This window comes from Chiloscyllium plagiosum, chromosome 9 (assembly GCF_004010195.1).
Source record: "Chiloscyllium plagiosum isolate BGI_BamShark_2017 chromosome 9, ASM401019v2, whole genome shotgun sequence".
In the NCBI taxonomy this organism is placed as follows: Eukaryota; Metazoa; Chordata; class Chondrichthyes; order Orectolobiformes; family Hemiscylliidae; genus Chiloscyllium; species Chiloscyllium plagiosum.
In genome coordinates, this window is record NC_057718.1 from 101,605,808 (window position 1) to 101,621,915 (window position 16,108).

General features: G+C 43.8%; 1 protein-coding gene across 4 annotated transcripts in view; it reads left to right on the plus strand.

Moving 5' to 3' along the window:
• LOC122553102 (ADP-ribose glycohydrolase MACROD1-like) overlaps nt 1-16,108 on the plus strand; it is a 918,032-nt gene that overhangs the window by 819,023 nt on the left and 82,901 nt on the right. For all 4 annotated transcript variants that reach the window (XM_043696642.1, XM_043696643.1, XM_043696644.1 and 1 more), the window contains exon 10: nt 9,915-9,996. In XM_043696642.1, the coding sequence (XP_043552577.1) occupies nt 9,915-9,996 (82 nt within the window). The remainder of the gene's footprint in view (nt 1-9,914; nt 9,997-16,108) is intronic.

Here is a 16,108-nt window from a genome sequence, read left to right on the forward strand (position 1 = left end):
GATGGTCTCTTCTAAAAGTGTGGTAAGTGTTTCCTTTGCCAGGTTGATGTTGATGGGGGTGAACAGTGCTGTTACGTCGAATGAGATCATTGCTTCGTCTTCCTCTATTTTGGTGTTTTTGATGATTTTTAGGAATTCCTGGGTGGAGTGGATGGAGTGCTGTGACTCTTCTACTAGGTATTTCTGTCTTGTGTGTAGTTCTTTGGCCAGTCTGTAAGTTGGTGTTCCGGGTAGTGCGACTATAGGTCTGAGGGGGGCTCCTGGTTTATGGATTTTTGGTAGTCCGTAGAATCGTGGTGTGTTGGTCCCGTTGGGTTTCATTTTCTGGAATTCTGTCTTGTTTAATTGTCCGGAATTGTGTAATTTTGTTTCCTAGTTGTGGGGTCGGGTCTAGAGCCACCTGTTGGTAGGTGTTGGTGTCTGCGAGTAGTGCATTGGCTTTCTCTATGTAGTCCCTTCTGTTCAGGATGACAGTGAGCCAACCTTTGTCTGCAGGGTCTTGCAAGGACTGCCACAAACACTACGTAGGACAAACAGGAAAAAGTTAGCCACCAGGATACACGAATGCCAGCTAACCACAAAAAGACACGACCCTCTCTCCCTCGTAGCCCTACACATGGATGAAAAAAGCCACCATTTCGACTGGGACAACACATCTATCCTGGGACAGGCTAAGCAAAGGCATGCCAGAGAATTCCTAGAGGCTTGGCACTCCAACCACAACGCCATAAACAAACACATAGACCTAGATGCCATCTATCAACCCCTCAGAAAATGAACAGGAAATGACATCACCACAAACCCCAGGAACCCCATCCAGGAGAAAGATATAAATAGAAAGCAGGAGACAACAGCTTCGCTTCACTTGGAGGTCGCCACTGATGATGTTACCTAGCCAGGTAACGAAACGTCTGGATATCAAACCTACAGCTCAGCGAGCAAACCTACATCCTAAATAGCAGCAGACTTGCAAATTCTGGGTTTTACTAAAGTGGGTCTAAATGTTCTCCAGAAAGGACCAGCTGGAACACACCCATACACAACCCACATTAAAACATTCCACAACTACCTAAAACGTGTGGTCAGCCCTTGCTCTGTGACTGTCCTTTAGTCCAACAACCCTCAGTGCTCCCCCAGTATCAAAGTGTGTGTGTGTGTGTGTGTGTTAATCAATTTACATTAACTCTCTTTCTTTATTCTAAGGGACCACTCCATTCACATAAGTTGAATTGGGGTGAGATTACTCTACATTTAAATGGTAAAATATGAACTTGTCAATAAAGGAACCTGGAACCAGTTAAGACAGAGTACTGCACTGAAAATGAAATACTTTCTTGCACTTTGCTTTATCGTCTCCATTTGGAAAGAACTATAAATACAATTAGACAGCACTTTGTTAATGTGGTGTGTTCCTGCAGTTTTAATTAGTACTGATGGAAAAAATGAGAAACATTTGTCACAGATAATATTTAATAGATCACTGTAATTAAAACAAATGAAAAGCAATGCTAAATTTGTTTTCCCCTCAAGCATATGAAATACTGGATAAAAATTGTTTTTTTTCCCCAGCTGATCTATAATTAGTCGTGTATTTGCATTTCTTGCTTAATGAACTGTATTTTACTTTGAAATAATTTGAGATGGATAAAATATAATCATCTAATTGACCAGATCTGGCGGCCATTTTAATACAATTCATCTACCAGTTAGACCAACCTCACAAACAGTTACCTAGAGATATCCTCCCATTACATTAACCATTTAGCCAGCCCTATCTCTGCAGGAGAACATGAGGACTGCAGATGCTGGAGATCAAAGTCGAGAGTGTGGCACTGGAAAAGCACAGCGGATCAGGCAGCACCCGAGGAGCAGGAGAGTCGATGTTTCGAGCATAAGCCCTTCATCAGGAATGAGCCTGATTAAGGACTTATGCCTGAAACATCGATTCTCCTACTCCTCAGATGCTATCTAACCTGCTGTACTTTTCTAGCGCCACACTCTCGAGCCCTAACTCTGCAGCCTCCTCCAGCCAAGTGACCCTCCACAAACTCTGCCCTTCCCGCTCCAATTCTGAATGGGACTCGATGGGACACAGGATAGAGGCAGGAGAGGTTTGGTTCAGCTGTAGGTGGCTACTGTCCAGAACTTGCTTTATTCCTCCACATAACTATTCCTACATGGCTCCCTCAAAATTCCTAACCGATGCCAACTTTTGAACATTTTTGCATTGTGTCTCTCTGTGCAACATCCCTGCCCCTCCACCCCCATCCCACCCAACCTTTCCCTGGTCCCAGACAGAGTGGAAACTGTGCAAACTACTGCCGATGTTGGAAATCTGAAATAAAAAGAGAGCAAGCTGGAAACAGTCAGCAGGTCTGGCAGAACCTGTGGAGACAGAGAGAGAAACATGGCCGACATTCTGAATCCCATATACCTCTCATTTCCCAATTAAAGTTCAAAACTTTGTATTCTTTTTAGTTCACTGGGCCAGAATTAATTGCCTGTCCATAGCTTTTTTTGTAATCTGTCCGGGATGTCCACACAGCTAGTAGGTCAGCATTTATTGTTCACTTGAGGAAGTGCTGGTGAACTGCCTTTTTGAACCGCTACAGTCCAAGTGCTGTTAGGGAGCAAGTTCCACGATTCTGACCCAGCGATGCTGAAGGAGTGGCGGTATATTTCCAAATGAGGATGGCGAGTGGCTTGGAGGGGAACTTACATGCATTTGCTTCTCTTTCCTTCCAAATGGCAGAGATTGTGGGTGTGAAAGGTTGTTCACCCAGAGAGTGGTGAGCCTGCAGAATTCACTCCCACAGAATGTGATTGAGGTCAAAACATTGCATGGTTTCAAGAAGGAGGTAGATATAGCTGTTGTGGTTAAAGGGATCAGGGAATATGAGGGAGGAGGCTGGGATTCGGTGATTGAGCCATGATCATATTGAATGATGGAGCAGGGTCAAGGGCTGAATGGCCTATTTATTGTGTTTCTACAAGCCCGTTCTGCCCCAACTGGTGAGGACCAGTTCTACCCCTTAAAGGTGAACTATGATCCAAACTATAAGGAATTTTTATTATGAAAAGAAACACACACACAACAGCTTTCACTTCTACCCACTTCCTCCCCTACCCACACCAGAAAGAAATAAAGTGGATTGTTCCGGTTGTTAATTGTCTAGCATGGTAATACAAGGCACACCATTGGATGTTTGTTACAGAATACTGACATTTCTCAAGAGACTGATAACATCTTATGGAGTCAGTGATTGTTTTCAATTGGTCTGGGGTAATATAATGATTTACAACTAAAACTCCAAGCTTGGATTAATTTTAGTTAATATGGTTAAATATGCTCTTTTGAGTTCTATCAGATCATAATTCATTTTCGTCTTAACCCATTAACCCCACTCCACATCCGCTCTCTTTTAGTATCAAGTGTTTTTTAAAGCAGAAATGTTATTAACAAACCTCGAAATTAATGGTAATATTAGAATGATCACTCAATGGACTGCTGTATGTTAATGATACATAACCTTGTTCTGACTCCAGCAGTCGGGTGCAATCATCTTATTATTTAAGTATTTAAACCATGCAAAACAAGTAGAAGGTCCTCAGGGTCTCATTAAGTTAATGGCAATACGTTGGAAGCTGACATAGTCTAATCATTACAGAATTTCTTTACTGTAAGTACAACCACAGTCATATAAAAATAATGCCTTGGAATTGGCATGAGGTTTCGATGGTTAAATGAGTTTATCTGACACTTTCGATGGTCAGATGGATTTTCCTCACAAATCCGTTACTAGCTGAACCTTGAATGCGGTCATAACTATAAACATACAAACTAGGAACAACGGAGCCTAATCGGGCCCTTGTCTTTGCTCTGCCTTACTGTGACATCAAGGCTGGTCTGATTTCTCCACATTCCCATTGACTCCCCACCCCCTCAAAGAACTCTCAGCCCCTTGATTATCAAGAATCTATCCATTTCTGTCTTAAAAAATGTTCAGAGTCATCTTTCACTGTCTTTTGAGGAAGAGAGGTCCAAATACTGTCATCTCTGTTTTAAATGGGTGACCCTGGTTTCAGATTCTCCCACCAAATCAAATCATAGAATCCCTACTGTGTGGGAGCAGGCCATTTGGCCCTTCGAGTCCACACCGACCCACCCGAAGAGCATCTCAGCTAGACCCACTAACCCCACGCTCCGCCCTCCCCCCACCCCGAGTCTATTCCTTTAACCCTGCATATCCCATGGCTAATCCACCTAGTCTGCACATCTCTGGACCTTATGAGCAACTTAACATGGCCAATCCACCCTAACCTGCACATCTTTGAACTGTGAGAGCAAACCCACCCAGACTCAGGGAGAATGTGCAAAATGTGCTTGAATCAAACCTGGGTCCCTGGTGCTGTGAAGCAGCACAGACTCAGAGTCATAGAGATGTACAGCACGGAAACAGACCCTTCGGTCCAACTCGTCCATGCCAACCAAATATCTGAAACTAATCTAGTCTCATTTGCCAGCATTTGGCCTATATCCCTCTGAACCCTTCCTGTTCATATACCCATCCAGATGCCTTTCAAATGTTGTCATTGTGGCAGCTCATTCCATACACAGATCACCCTCTGTGTGAAAACGTTGCCCCTTACATCCCTTTTAAATCTTTTCCCTCTCACCTCAAACCTATGCCCTCTAGTTTTGGACTCCCTACCCTGGGGAAAAGACCTGGTGTATTCACCCTATCCGTGTCCCTCATGATTTTATAAACCTCTGTAAGGTCACCCCTCAGCCTCCGACACTTCAGGGGAAAAAGCCCCACTATTCAGCCTCTCCCGATAGCTCAAATCCTCCAACCCTGGCAACATCCTTGTAAATCTTTTCTGAACCCTTTTCACAATATCTTTCCTATAGCAGGGAGACCATAATTGAATGTAGTATTCCAAAAGTGGCCTAACCAACGTCCTGTTTTTCTGCAGAGGAGTCTCAGCTACAACCACTCATAGAATTGACAGTAAATAGTATAGATTTTCAGCATTTTTGCCTTGTATGTACCCCTGTGGAATCCCTCTGAGCCTCGGTGTAGTTATCACAGTCAGAGAATACAGGGAGGCGAGTTAAATCTCTGTTTTTAGCTCATTCAGCAGACAGGAACAGCGCATAAACCTCAAGAATAATGGGTGGAAATTTTTTTTCTACCATTTATACACCTCAAACAATCAATTCTCAAGCTAGTTTCCAAACAAATCCATTTTAATAGTTGAAAATTAATGTGACCCCAGGCATGAACTAAAATATTAAAGTGCATAATAAAATTCAAAATATAGTGCAGCATATAAATATGAACATCTGTGATTTTAAAGGATATTCTAAAAATTTTGTTGTTTTATGTACTGACTAGTCCATTACTTCATCTGACCCACTCTATTTTCATTGTTCTTGGCGAGGAAGCAGGTTCTAAGTGCATGGTGAGGGTCATCAGGGGTCAAATGTCAGAGCCCAGGTTGGTTTGCAGCAGGTGAGTCATGTGACTGAGCTCAGCTGCAGAGGAATCACCGCTGGGTTCACCAGAGAAGTACAAATGAAGCCATTTGGCCCATCGAGTTGGCACTGACTCTCCAAAGAGTATCCCACTCAGACCCAGGCCAAGCCCAGCTCCATATCCCTGTAACTTCACATTTCCCATGGCTAACCCACACATCCTTGGACACTATAGGCAATTTCCCATGGCCAATCCACCTTAATCTGGACTGTGGGAGGAAACCAGAGCACCCAGAGGAAACCCACGCAGACACGGGGAGAATGTGCAAAGTCCACACAGACAGTCGCCTGAGGCTGGAATCGAACCTGGGTCCCTGGTGCTGTGAGGCAGCAGTGCTAACCACTGAGCCACTGTGCTGCTCAAATGGTTCATGGTTTGGGCAAGGCTCCAAGATGAACAGGAGCCCAATCCCTGCGAAGAGAGACTGACAGGTGAGAGTAGGACAAGAGCACGGCCTGGATTTCAGTAGGGTGCACTGTCAGAGGATGGGAGGGGGTGTGGATTGGGAGTCACAACCCTATTTGCCCTTTCTCCACCTCTAACTGGATTTGCAAAGCACCGTTTGGAAACCACCACCTTCAACCTTTCAAGAAAGGTGCCTTGCAGAGTCTTAAGACTGGTGCTGCTGTTGGTATATACTTTAGAGACTAGCAATGGGGGAACTGTGGAGGTGTTGCAATCAAACCTCAAGCAATATGTCCAATCAGGGCAACTGTAGACCAGTACATTTTGATTTTGCTTCTTTCTCAGACAGAACGGTGCTGATGAACTCGTGTTGACTAGATGTGTGTTCCCATGGCCTAGAAGACTTAGTGGCAATCTCATCAAGCGATTAAAATTCTCCAGGGGTTTGTCAGGCAACAACTCCTGGGCAGATGTTTCATCCTCAACCAAACATGCAGAGAAACCTGGCAGGTCAGGCAGCCTCTGTGGAGAGAGAGGAAACGGAGTTAACCTTTCTTCCTGACATTTCTTTCTGCCTGGAGAATCTGTCTCAGTTTCGAGATAAGGGAGCTGAGATAAACAGCAGTTTCTTCCCTCAGGAGTTTGGACCTTTCCAACTCTCTCCCCCCAGGGGTGCTGATTTTCAAGACTGACGTTAATGGACCTTTGTGTACTTGGGTGTGGGAACAGTGCAGGAAGGTAGCTGAGGTATAAGATCAGCCAATTTTCTGTTTGATTCCTCTCCAAATGATATGACAGAATTAAGCTTCACACTGTAAGTAGGAAGCTACATTTCACTATTGCCAGTCTGTTATAGTTTAACAGTGTGAGCATATGCACCATATGTCATATTGCACTCATTATTGGGGATGAAGTCAGACGAGCAATTTTTCACTCTTGTCTAATGCTCATACCCTGGTTTTAATCTACCGTGTAATTAATAATTGAAAACCGAGGAGATTGGTAGCTGGTGGATATATTAAAATGGGATAATCAGCCTTTTATTCCTCCTGTAAGACAGTGGAGAAACAACAGCTTCTCTTTGACAAGTTTCCCGTTGACAGAAGTGTTTTGTTTCTCACTGCTGGGAACCCTGACAATGTGACCCTGGAGTGAACTGCACTCCTGAAGAAGATCACTTTGATGAGTTCATGCTAATGAGTATTTTTGGGTATCAGTATTAAGCAATCACTGTTGTCTGTAGCCTCGGTTCACACAAACTGAACTTGTGCTAGTGACACCTTTCTCATAGCTGCTCTTGATTGACTCCTTTGGAAGTAACAGATCGGATGTGAAATTACATATTAAATATTAATAGTGTTGCTGTGGGCTTAATACATTCCTTGTTTCTTCGTCGAATTTGCATGTACATTGCCTCTTCTTTCATTTTATCATTCATCATTCGACCACATACATTCATCTTGCTCCACCCTGTCTCTGGATTGCTGAATACAGGATTATCTCTGTTGTGTCAGCTCCCCTTCACTGTAAAGTATGGAAAATGAGACCCTTTCAATATTCTGAACATGCATCACTTGTATCTCCCTTCAAGACAGTGGCAAGGAAGACAAATGGTGGCTGTGCCCACTAAGTCTGTACTTGCTGAGAAACACTGAACAACCTCATTCCACTGTTTCTGTGGAGCTCATTTCATTCTTGAGTTTATCATTTGTCACAGCTCACACCCCAAGTTGCGAGTCGGAGCAGAAATAAATATTCTGAAGGATGGATGCCTACAGGACTCACTTCAACTAATTCCTGTATCTGTTGTAATCCCCACAGACTCTACAGTGTTTGACTGAGCTGGGGCTGATTATCTGATTATTAGTTTATTTTGTTTAACTAGGGAATATTATTTGCTGTCAGAACCAAAAATAAAATGAAGCTGTGTCTGATTAATGATATCAGGTGACACGATTATTTGAGCTGGAGATCTGTCTCGGAATATTTCAAATGAGGTTGTTCTGCAGCTCTACAATGCTTAAGACTGAATAAAAATACAGGGAAGCTCATAAATCTGTTGTAAAAGGAAATTTAAAATTGTGTGTTTCTTAGTGATGTATTATGTTCAAGGTTTTGGTGTGCCAGAGTATTTGCGTATACTATTTGCATTACAGAACTTACTAGTAATTATTTATAATTTATCCAGAGGATCGCTTTTTTGCCTCTGGGTAATCTGTTGTAATCCTCAGTGAATGAAACCAATGGGGAACAGAGCGGGGTGCTTACAACATAGAAACAGACCATTCCACTGAACAAACCCATTAACGTTCCATATGAGCTTCCTCTAACACTTCACTGTCTAACCCGAGCAACATATCTGTTCTATTCATTTCTCCTTTATTTGTTTGTCATGGTTTATCTTCAATGCATCTCGATGCCCGTGAAGTAAAGAGTACCACATTTGGACTATTATCAAGTTTCCTCTTGATTTCTAATCCCCTTCGCGATCATTTGTTTATGTCTGTTTCCAGCCTCTCTTCTCAGAGCTTCTTGACGTGAGGAGGGGATTGACCACAAGAACAGCCCGTGCAAGAGCCTGTGGATTCTTTAAATGTGGGGGGACTGTAGCTAATGGCTGGTGGTGGGTGATGAGGAAGGGATTGTCCTGCTCTTCTGTGTTGGAAAGATCTTGATAGTCAACCTGTTTGGCCATGTGATGAACATACCTTGCTTGACCATCAAGACCTGGAGTGAGACTTGAATCCAAATCTCCTGGCTCAGAGGCAGGGACACTAGCACTGTGCCACAAAAGCTCTCCCCTTTCCATCCATTGCCATCCTTATTGCCATCAGCACTTTTCCTTCCCATTTCTACCTCAGTCTTGCTGTCAGCAAACCAGACCAGAGCCCAACTCTCCTCAAAGCTTGTCCTAAAAGCAGTGATTCTTTTTACTCGATAAATCACAGGCAGGAAGTTATGTGTTGATCCACAAGTCTGCGAAGAATTTAACTTATCCAAAGCAGTGAAGATTTTGCATAAAATGTAAAGATGATGCAATGTGTTACTGATGGATAATTTAACAAATGTTGACCTATCTATTTCCGACAGAGCATCTCAAAGTATGCAACAAACAAAAAACAGAAATTGCTGGAAAAGCTCAGCAGCTCCGGCAACATCTATGAAGAGAAATCAGAGTTAACATTTTGGGTCCAATGACCCTTCCTCAGAAACGTTCTGAGGAAGGGTCACCCAACCCAAAACATTAACTCTGATTTCTGTCCACAGATACTGCCAGACCTGCAAAGCTTTTCCAGCAACTTCTGTTTTTGTTTCCGATTTACAATGTTTTTAGTTTTTATCTCTAAGTATGTTATAACTTTCCTGAATCCCATCCGACAACTGACTTCATATAGCAGAAAGGTTTATGAAATTGGTCAATTGTAAATCCCCCTTCTAACGTCTGTAAAACACAGGCAAATCAATGGCCATGATACGGTCAACTTGCCAACCAATCATCATGCTTTTCTCCTGCAGTGTAAATTGTTGCGATTGGTTGAAATTTGGCATTCTTATATGTGTCCTGATGAATGTGAGATGAGAAGGTTAAGCAACATGTCTGTCTTTCCATGTTATGTCTAAGTCACTTCCTTTCCCAATCTTGGAATCCCAGCGTGATACCGTGTGGAAAGTGGCCACTTGGCCCATTCTGCCTGTGCTGGCTCTTTGAAAATGCTATCCAATTAATTTAAGAGAGCGAAGAAGAGAACAAAGAAAATTTACAGCCCAGCAACAGGCCCTTCGGCCCTCCAAGCCTGAGCCAATCCAAATCTACTGTCTAAACCTGTCGCCCAATTCCTAAGCATCTGTAAATGTCTGCTCCCCACCTAAAAGATCATAGCCCTGTTTTTTCCCTCATTCATCTATGTATCCAATTCCCTTTATGAAAATGACATTGACAAACATTAAGTCTGGTGTATTTACTTCCAGGTTGATCGGATTATCTTCTGCGTTTTCTTGGAAAGCGACCATAAGATTTACAAGGAGAAGATGCTTCACCATTTTCCGATAGGTATGTTACCAGAACACATTATTTAACCTCCGCCACAGCAAGTGGTTGAACCCAAAACATTAAATGTCTTCAAGAAAGAGTTGGATAAAGGTCTTAGGGCTCAAGGAATCAAAGGGTATGGGGAGAAACCAGGAACAAGGGACGGACGTGGATGATCAGCCATGATCATATTGAATTGGGCAACAGGCCCAAAGGGCCGAATGGCCTACTGCTGTTCCTATTTCCAATGTTTCAACATGCAGTGTGAAAACGACTGCTGGGTGCTGGATTCTTGCTAGTAATTAGTTTGCATGAAACAATAATGGAGGGAGGATAACAGAAATTACATGAGGATCATCTATCCCTCCAGATTAGAATCTAAGATTCCTTATTTTAGTCACCATCATGAACCTTTGAGCAGAGCAAAAGAAAGATTACATGTTTGATGTCCCAGGATATGTTTCCATCTCCATCTGCATAAATCAGCAACCGAACAAAGCAATGGAACAACCAAGGTAATAAGCCAGCAAGGATCTCGCTATCCCTTCTAACCCCATAGTCACGTAACAAACAATGAGCAATATTTTACAGATCCAACCAGAAAGTTATTTATTTTCCTCCTCCTCCTCCATCTCCCCAGGTGTCAGTAGCTCAGCAACCTATATCCAAGGCTGAGGTAGAGAGATTTTTAATCCGGAAGGGGATCAAAGGTTATGGGGAAAGGCAGGAAAGTGGAGTTGCGGATTGTCAGATCAGCCATGGTCTCAAGTAATGGCACAGCAGGTGCGGTGGGCTGAATGGCCTTCTTCTGCTCCTAACCTGATGGGGTGGAGACAAAAATAACACATTGCGGATGCTGAGAATCTGAAATAGAAACAGAAATTATTGGAAGTACTCAGCACGTTCAGGCAACATCTTCAGAGAAAGCAACAGCGTTAATATTTCAGTTCGATTACATCTCTTTGGAAATGGCAAACGTTGGTGATGGATCAGGTTGTAAGGAAGTGCAGAGATGAGGAAAAGGAGGAGGGGAAAGAAGAACTAAAGGAATGGACTGTGGTAGGGTGGGGGAGGGGGAGGGTGTGGGGCCAGTATTCAATGACAGGAGGGGATGATGGGTAAAGGCTAATGGAGATGGCAATGAGAGGAGTGAAGTCACCAGTGGCTGGTCCCGATGGATAGAGGGATGCAGCTACCAATCTTCTTCCTTATGACTGAATCGGAGGATTGAATTGGTTTCCAGTAGTTGAGAATCAACCACTATCGAGTCTTAACAAGAAGAGATTTTTGTCTGATCGAGATATAGCTCATTACAAGTCAGTACAAGCTTCATTGGATTGTTGGAGTTCCAATGACAATGAGGAGATGTGTGTGGAGAGAACTCTGCTCTACATACCATCCTGAAATGGAATGTCTTATCCCATCCAAGCCACAATGACATCATCAGATTGAATGGGGCTTAATACATTCTGCCTTTCAGAATCTTTATGTTCAACATCTCTCTCAACAACATGTAAAAGACAAGTACATGAATAGGAAAGGTTTGGAGGGACATGGTCCAAGTGCAGGCAGGTGGGTCTAGTTGAGTTTGGGATTATGGTCAGCATGGACTGATTGGACCGAAGGGTCTGTTTCCCTGCTGTGTGACTTTATGACCTTATGACTCTTCAGGATTGTCACCCAAAGTTAATATTTACCACTGTTCCTGATTCTCTTCCTGACCCCTATGTAGTCTGTCAAATCTCTCTGCATTGAAATGGATGTGTCATGGAGGTGGGTTCAGTTGAGGCAGTCAAGACAGCATCAGATGAGGATTTGGATAGAGATGGCGTGCAAGGCTATGGGGAGAAAGCTGGGAGATCAACACCAAGGAAGGATGCTCACTTAATGAGCCAGTGCAGGCATGATGGGCTGTAAGGCCTCTTTTTACGCTGTAACAATGCTGGGATTTTGTGAACTCCCTCAATAACAGCATTGTCTACTCCATGTGGACTGCATTGGTGTGAGATGGTGGCTCCACACCACCTTCCATTCAGACACGAGGGAGAGTCAGTAAGTGTTAGCCGAACTTTTGGCTCATGAATGAATCAGTGTTTAAAAAATAATGTCCGATAGCTTCTGCCAGATAATTCTGCTCTGGGTTTTCACAAATAATTATCACTCCATTTAATGAAGTCTTAAAGCCCACAAACTGCCTCATAAAAGGTGTAGGAAGTCAAAGGAAATATCTTGCCATTAATCTTAACCGACATGAGTGTGGGTGTGGGAGCAAGACAATTTGCATAACATTGGAAGTGATGAGGAACAGTGAATGAAAATAGGGAATGAGCAACAAGTACATGGTTGTAACTGTAGGCTTATATACAAAAAGACCTGCATTGAGAGAGTGTCTTTCCAGGACACTGGATGCCCATAACATTTTTGCAGCCAGAGATGTACTTTGTGTAGTCACTGTTCTAAGACACCGCTGTTGAATGCAACTGCTGTGATGAAGGAAAGGAAAAAAAAGTAAGCATTCCTTGGAAAATAATAAACCCAAGCTTTTGCTTTTGTACAGAAATACCAATAATGTCAGGAACTATCACTTATGTTACACGCCACAGCAGTTTACTCAAATAAATGGCATTTGAAAATGACTATGACACACTATGCAATCTGCAGCATCTGCACAAAGCTGATAATCATCCTCCCTGCTAATAAAGTGAAAGAGAAACACAATGTTTGGAGGTTTGTGCAATGATTATCGAGATATCAATCTGTGGAAGCGAGAGAAAGTATTTGTCATTGTTGTCACAGCAGCAGTTAAGATTTTTAAAAAACTTAGTCTGCTTCATAATGCAGTAATTGTATAAGTGTGCCATTCTGAAGGTATTATTTAATGGACTTTTCTTCAAGAAATGAATCTTCAAATTTCACATTCTAATCGAATTGTACATTCCTTTTGCAAATTCAACTCCTTTTATTGTCAGTCTTTTGTGTCCTTAATGTTACCTCTGGACACTCTGCAGAGTTTCAGACCAGTCTCAAGGAATGATTGGGGCACCTGCAAATTGCAACAAACTCTACCTTTGTAAAACCAGCACAAATGTAAAATGCTGCAGATGCCGAAATAAAAGCGCAAAGTGCTGGGTAAACCCAGCAGGTCGGGCAGTATCTGTGGAGGGATACAGAGTTAAGATGTCAGAGCAAGTGACCATGTAGTTGTTCTGATGAAATCTAAAGCAGTTGCTGTGTTTCTGTCCACAGCCTAACCCTCAGAGTTTTCCCAACACTTTTTGTTCTCATTGTATGCCTGCAGCAAATAGATTTGTAAGTTACAGCAGTAGACCAGATGACAAAATAAAAACACCCACTTTTCCGTTTTGTCTTTGAAGGTTGGCATGCTAGTGCAGCAGGCAATGAGGAAAGCCAGGAGAAAGTGGGTACTGCAGATGCTGGAGATTAAAGTCAAAATTAGAGTGGTGCTGGAAAAGCACAGCAGGTCAGGCAGCTTCCGAGGAGCAGGAAAATCGACGTTTCAGGCAATGAGCTGGGAGCCTCGGGGGTGGAGAGATAAATGGGAGGCGGTGGGGCTGGGGAAAGTTAGCTAAGAGTGCAATAGGTGGATGGAGGTGGGGGTAAAGGTGATAAGTCAGAGAAAAGGGTGAAGTGGATAGGTGGGAAGGAAGATTGACAGGCGGGACAGGTCATGAGGGTGGTGCTGAGCTGGAAGGTTGGAACTAGGGTAAGGTGAGGGGAGGGGAAATGAGGAAACTGGTGAAGTCCACATTGATGCCATGGGGTTGAAGGGTTCAAAGGCGAAAGTGAGGTGTTCTACCTCCAGGCATCAGGTGGTGAGGGAGTGGCGATGGAGGAGGCCCAGGACCTGCATGTTCTCGGCTGAGTGGGAGGGGGAGTTGAATGTTCGGCCAAGGGGCAGTGGGGTTGATTGGTGTGGGGGTCCCGAAGATGAGAGAACTGGCATGCTGACCTTCATAGCAAGAGGATTTGAGTATCAGAGTAGGGATATCTTGCTGCAGTTATACAGGGCCTTGATGAGACCACATCTTCAGTACTGTGTGCAGTTTTGGTTTCCGGGTCTGAGGAAGGACATTCTTGCTATTGAGGGAGTCCAGAGAAGGTTCACCAGACTGACTCCCGGGATGGCAGGAGTGACATATGAAGAAAGGCTTAACTGGGCTTCTACTCACTGGACTTTAGAAGAATCCTGGATTTATACAATCCTGATAGGAGTGGACACGCTAGATGGGGAAGCATGTTCCTGATGTTGGGGAAGACCAGAACTAGGGGTCACAGTCTCAGAATAAAGGGTAAGCCATTCAGGACTGTGATGAGGAGGAATTTCCTCACCCAGAGATTGTGAACCTGTAGAATTCTCTCCCACAGGAAGCTGTTGGTGCCAGTTCATTAGATATATTCAAGAGGGAACCGGACATGGCCCTGTGGCTAATGGGATCAAGGGGGATGGAGAGAAAGTGGGAACGGGATACAGAAATCGCTTGCTCAGCCATGATCAAATTGAATGGGTGTTGCAGACTCGAAGGGCCGAATGGCCTACTCCTACACCTATTTTCTATGATTCCATGTACTAACCCCTTGACCACAACCAGTTAAGCTATGTGTTTTAACTGGTCTGTTAGACTAGTTCTGTATTGGAATATGGTGTAGTTTGCAGGAAACGTGCCTCAGAAATTGCAAACTGGTGTCATATCCCAGCTTACTGAGTGTTCTGGTTAATTGGTGACTGAAAGCTAGCAATCAGCTGCATCAAGCAACGAGGAAGGCAAATGGTATGTTGGCCTTCATCTCAAGGGGATTGGAGAACAGGAGTAAAGAGAACTGATTGATTGCTATTGTATCAAGCCTTACCGAGAGTATGGTAAACGGTCTTGATCTCCTTATCCAAGCAAAGAGAAACTAAGTACAGAGAGAGAGTTTCAACAGAAATTCACCAGACTAATTCCTGGGATGACAGGATTGTTTTATGAGGAGAGATTTTGCAAACTGGGTTGCTACTCTCTGAAGCTTAGAAGAATGGGAGGAGATCTAACTGAGGTATAAGGGATAGTAAAGGGTATTGATAAGGTAGATATAGAAAGAATATTTACTCGACAGGGCAACCTGGAACGAGAGGTCACAATTTTAAGGTAAGAGGTAGCAGGTTTAGAAGAGAGGTGAGGAGAAGTTACTTCTCTCACAGCGTTGTGAGTCTGTGGAATTCACTCCCTCAGAGCGTGGTGGGCGCTGCGATATTGAGTAAACCTGAGGAGGAGAAAGACAGGTTTTATTTAGAAATGAGTTGAAGAGTTCTGCGGAGCAGGCAGGAAAGTGGAGGTGAGAGCTGAGACGGGTCAATCAGCCAGGATCATACAAAATGGTGGAGCAGGCTTGAGGGGCTGAATGGCCTCTTCCTGTTCTTATTTCAAATGTTCTTGTACACCCGAGACTAGTCTCCACAAATGAGAGCTGATCCTATTGAAGCGTATAAAATTCTTATAGAAGGATGCTTCCTTTGCCTGGTGAGCCTGAGACAGCCTCAGAATATGATGCAGGCCATTTCAGACAGTGATGGGGAGGAATTCCTTTCAGTCAGAGGGTGCTAAATCTTTGGAATTCTGCAATGCATGGATTTCCTCTGGGTGCTCTGGTTTCCTCCCACAGTCCAAAGGTGTGCAGGTCAGGGTGAATTGGCCGTGCTAAATTGCCCATAGTATTCAGGGATGTGTAGGTTAGGTGCATAAGTCAGAGGTAAATATAGGGTAGGGGAATGGGTCTGGGTGGGTTACTCTTCAGAGGGTTGGTGTGGACTTGTTGGGCTGAAGGGCCTGTTTCCACACTGTGGGGATTCTGATATGGAGGTGGTGAAGAGAAAGTGGCTCTGGGAGTAACAAACCATAGACACAACAGCATGTGGCAGCAGTTAGCACACACGCATCAGGCTTTGTTCAATAAAACCTTGTTCAGGAATGAGGAAAGTGTGTCCAGCAGGCTAAGATAAAAGGTAGGGAGGAGGGACTTGGGAGGGGCGTTGGAAATGCGATAGGTGGAAGGAGGTCAAGGTGAGGGTGATAGGTCAGACTGGGGTGGTGGCGGAGAGGTCAGGAAGAAGATTGCAGGTTAGGAAGGCGGTGCT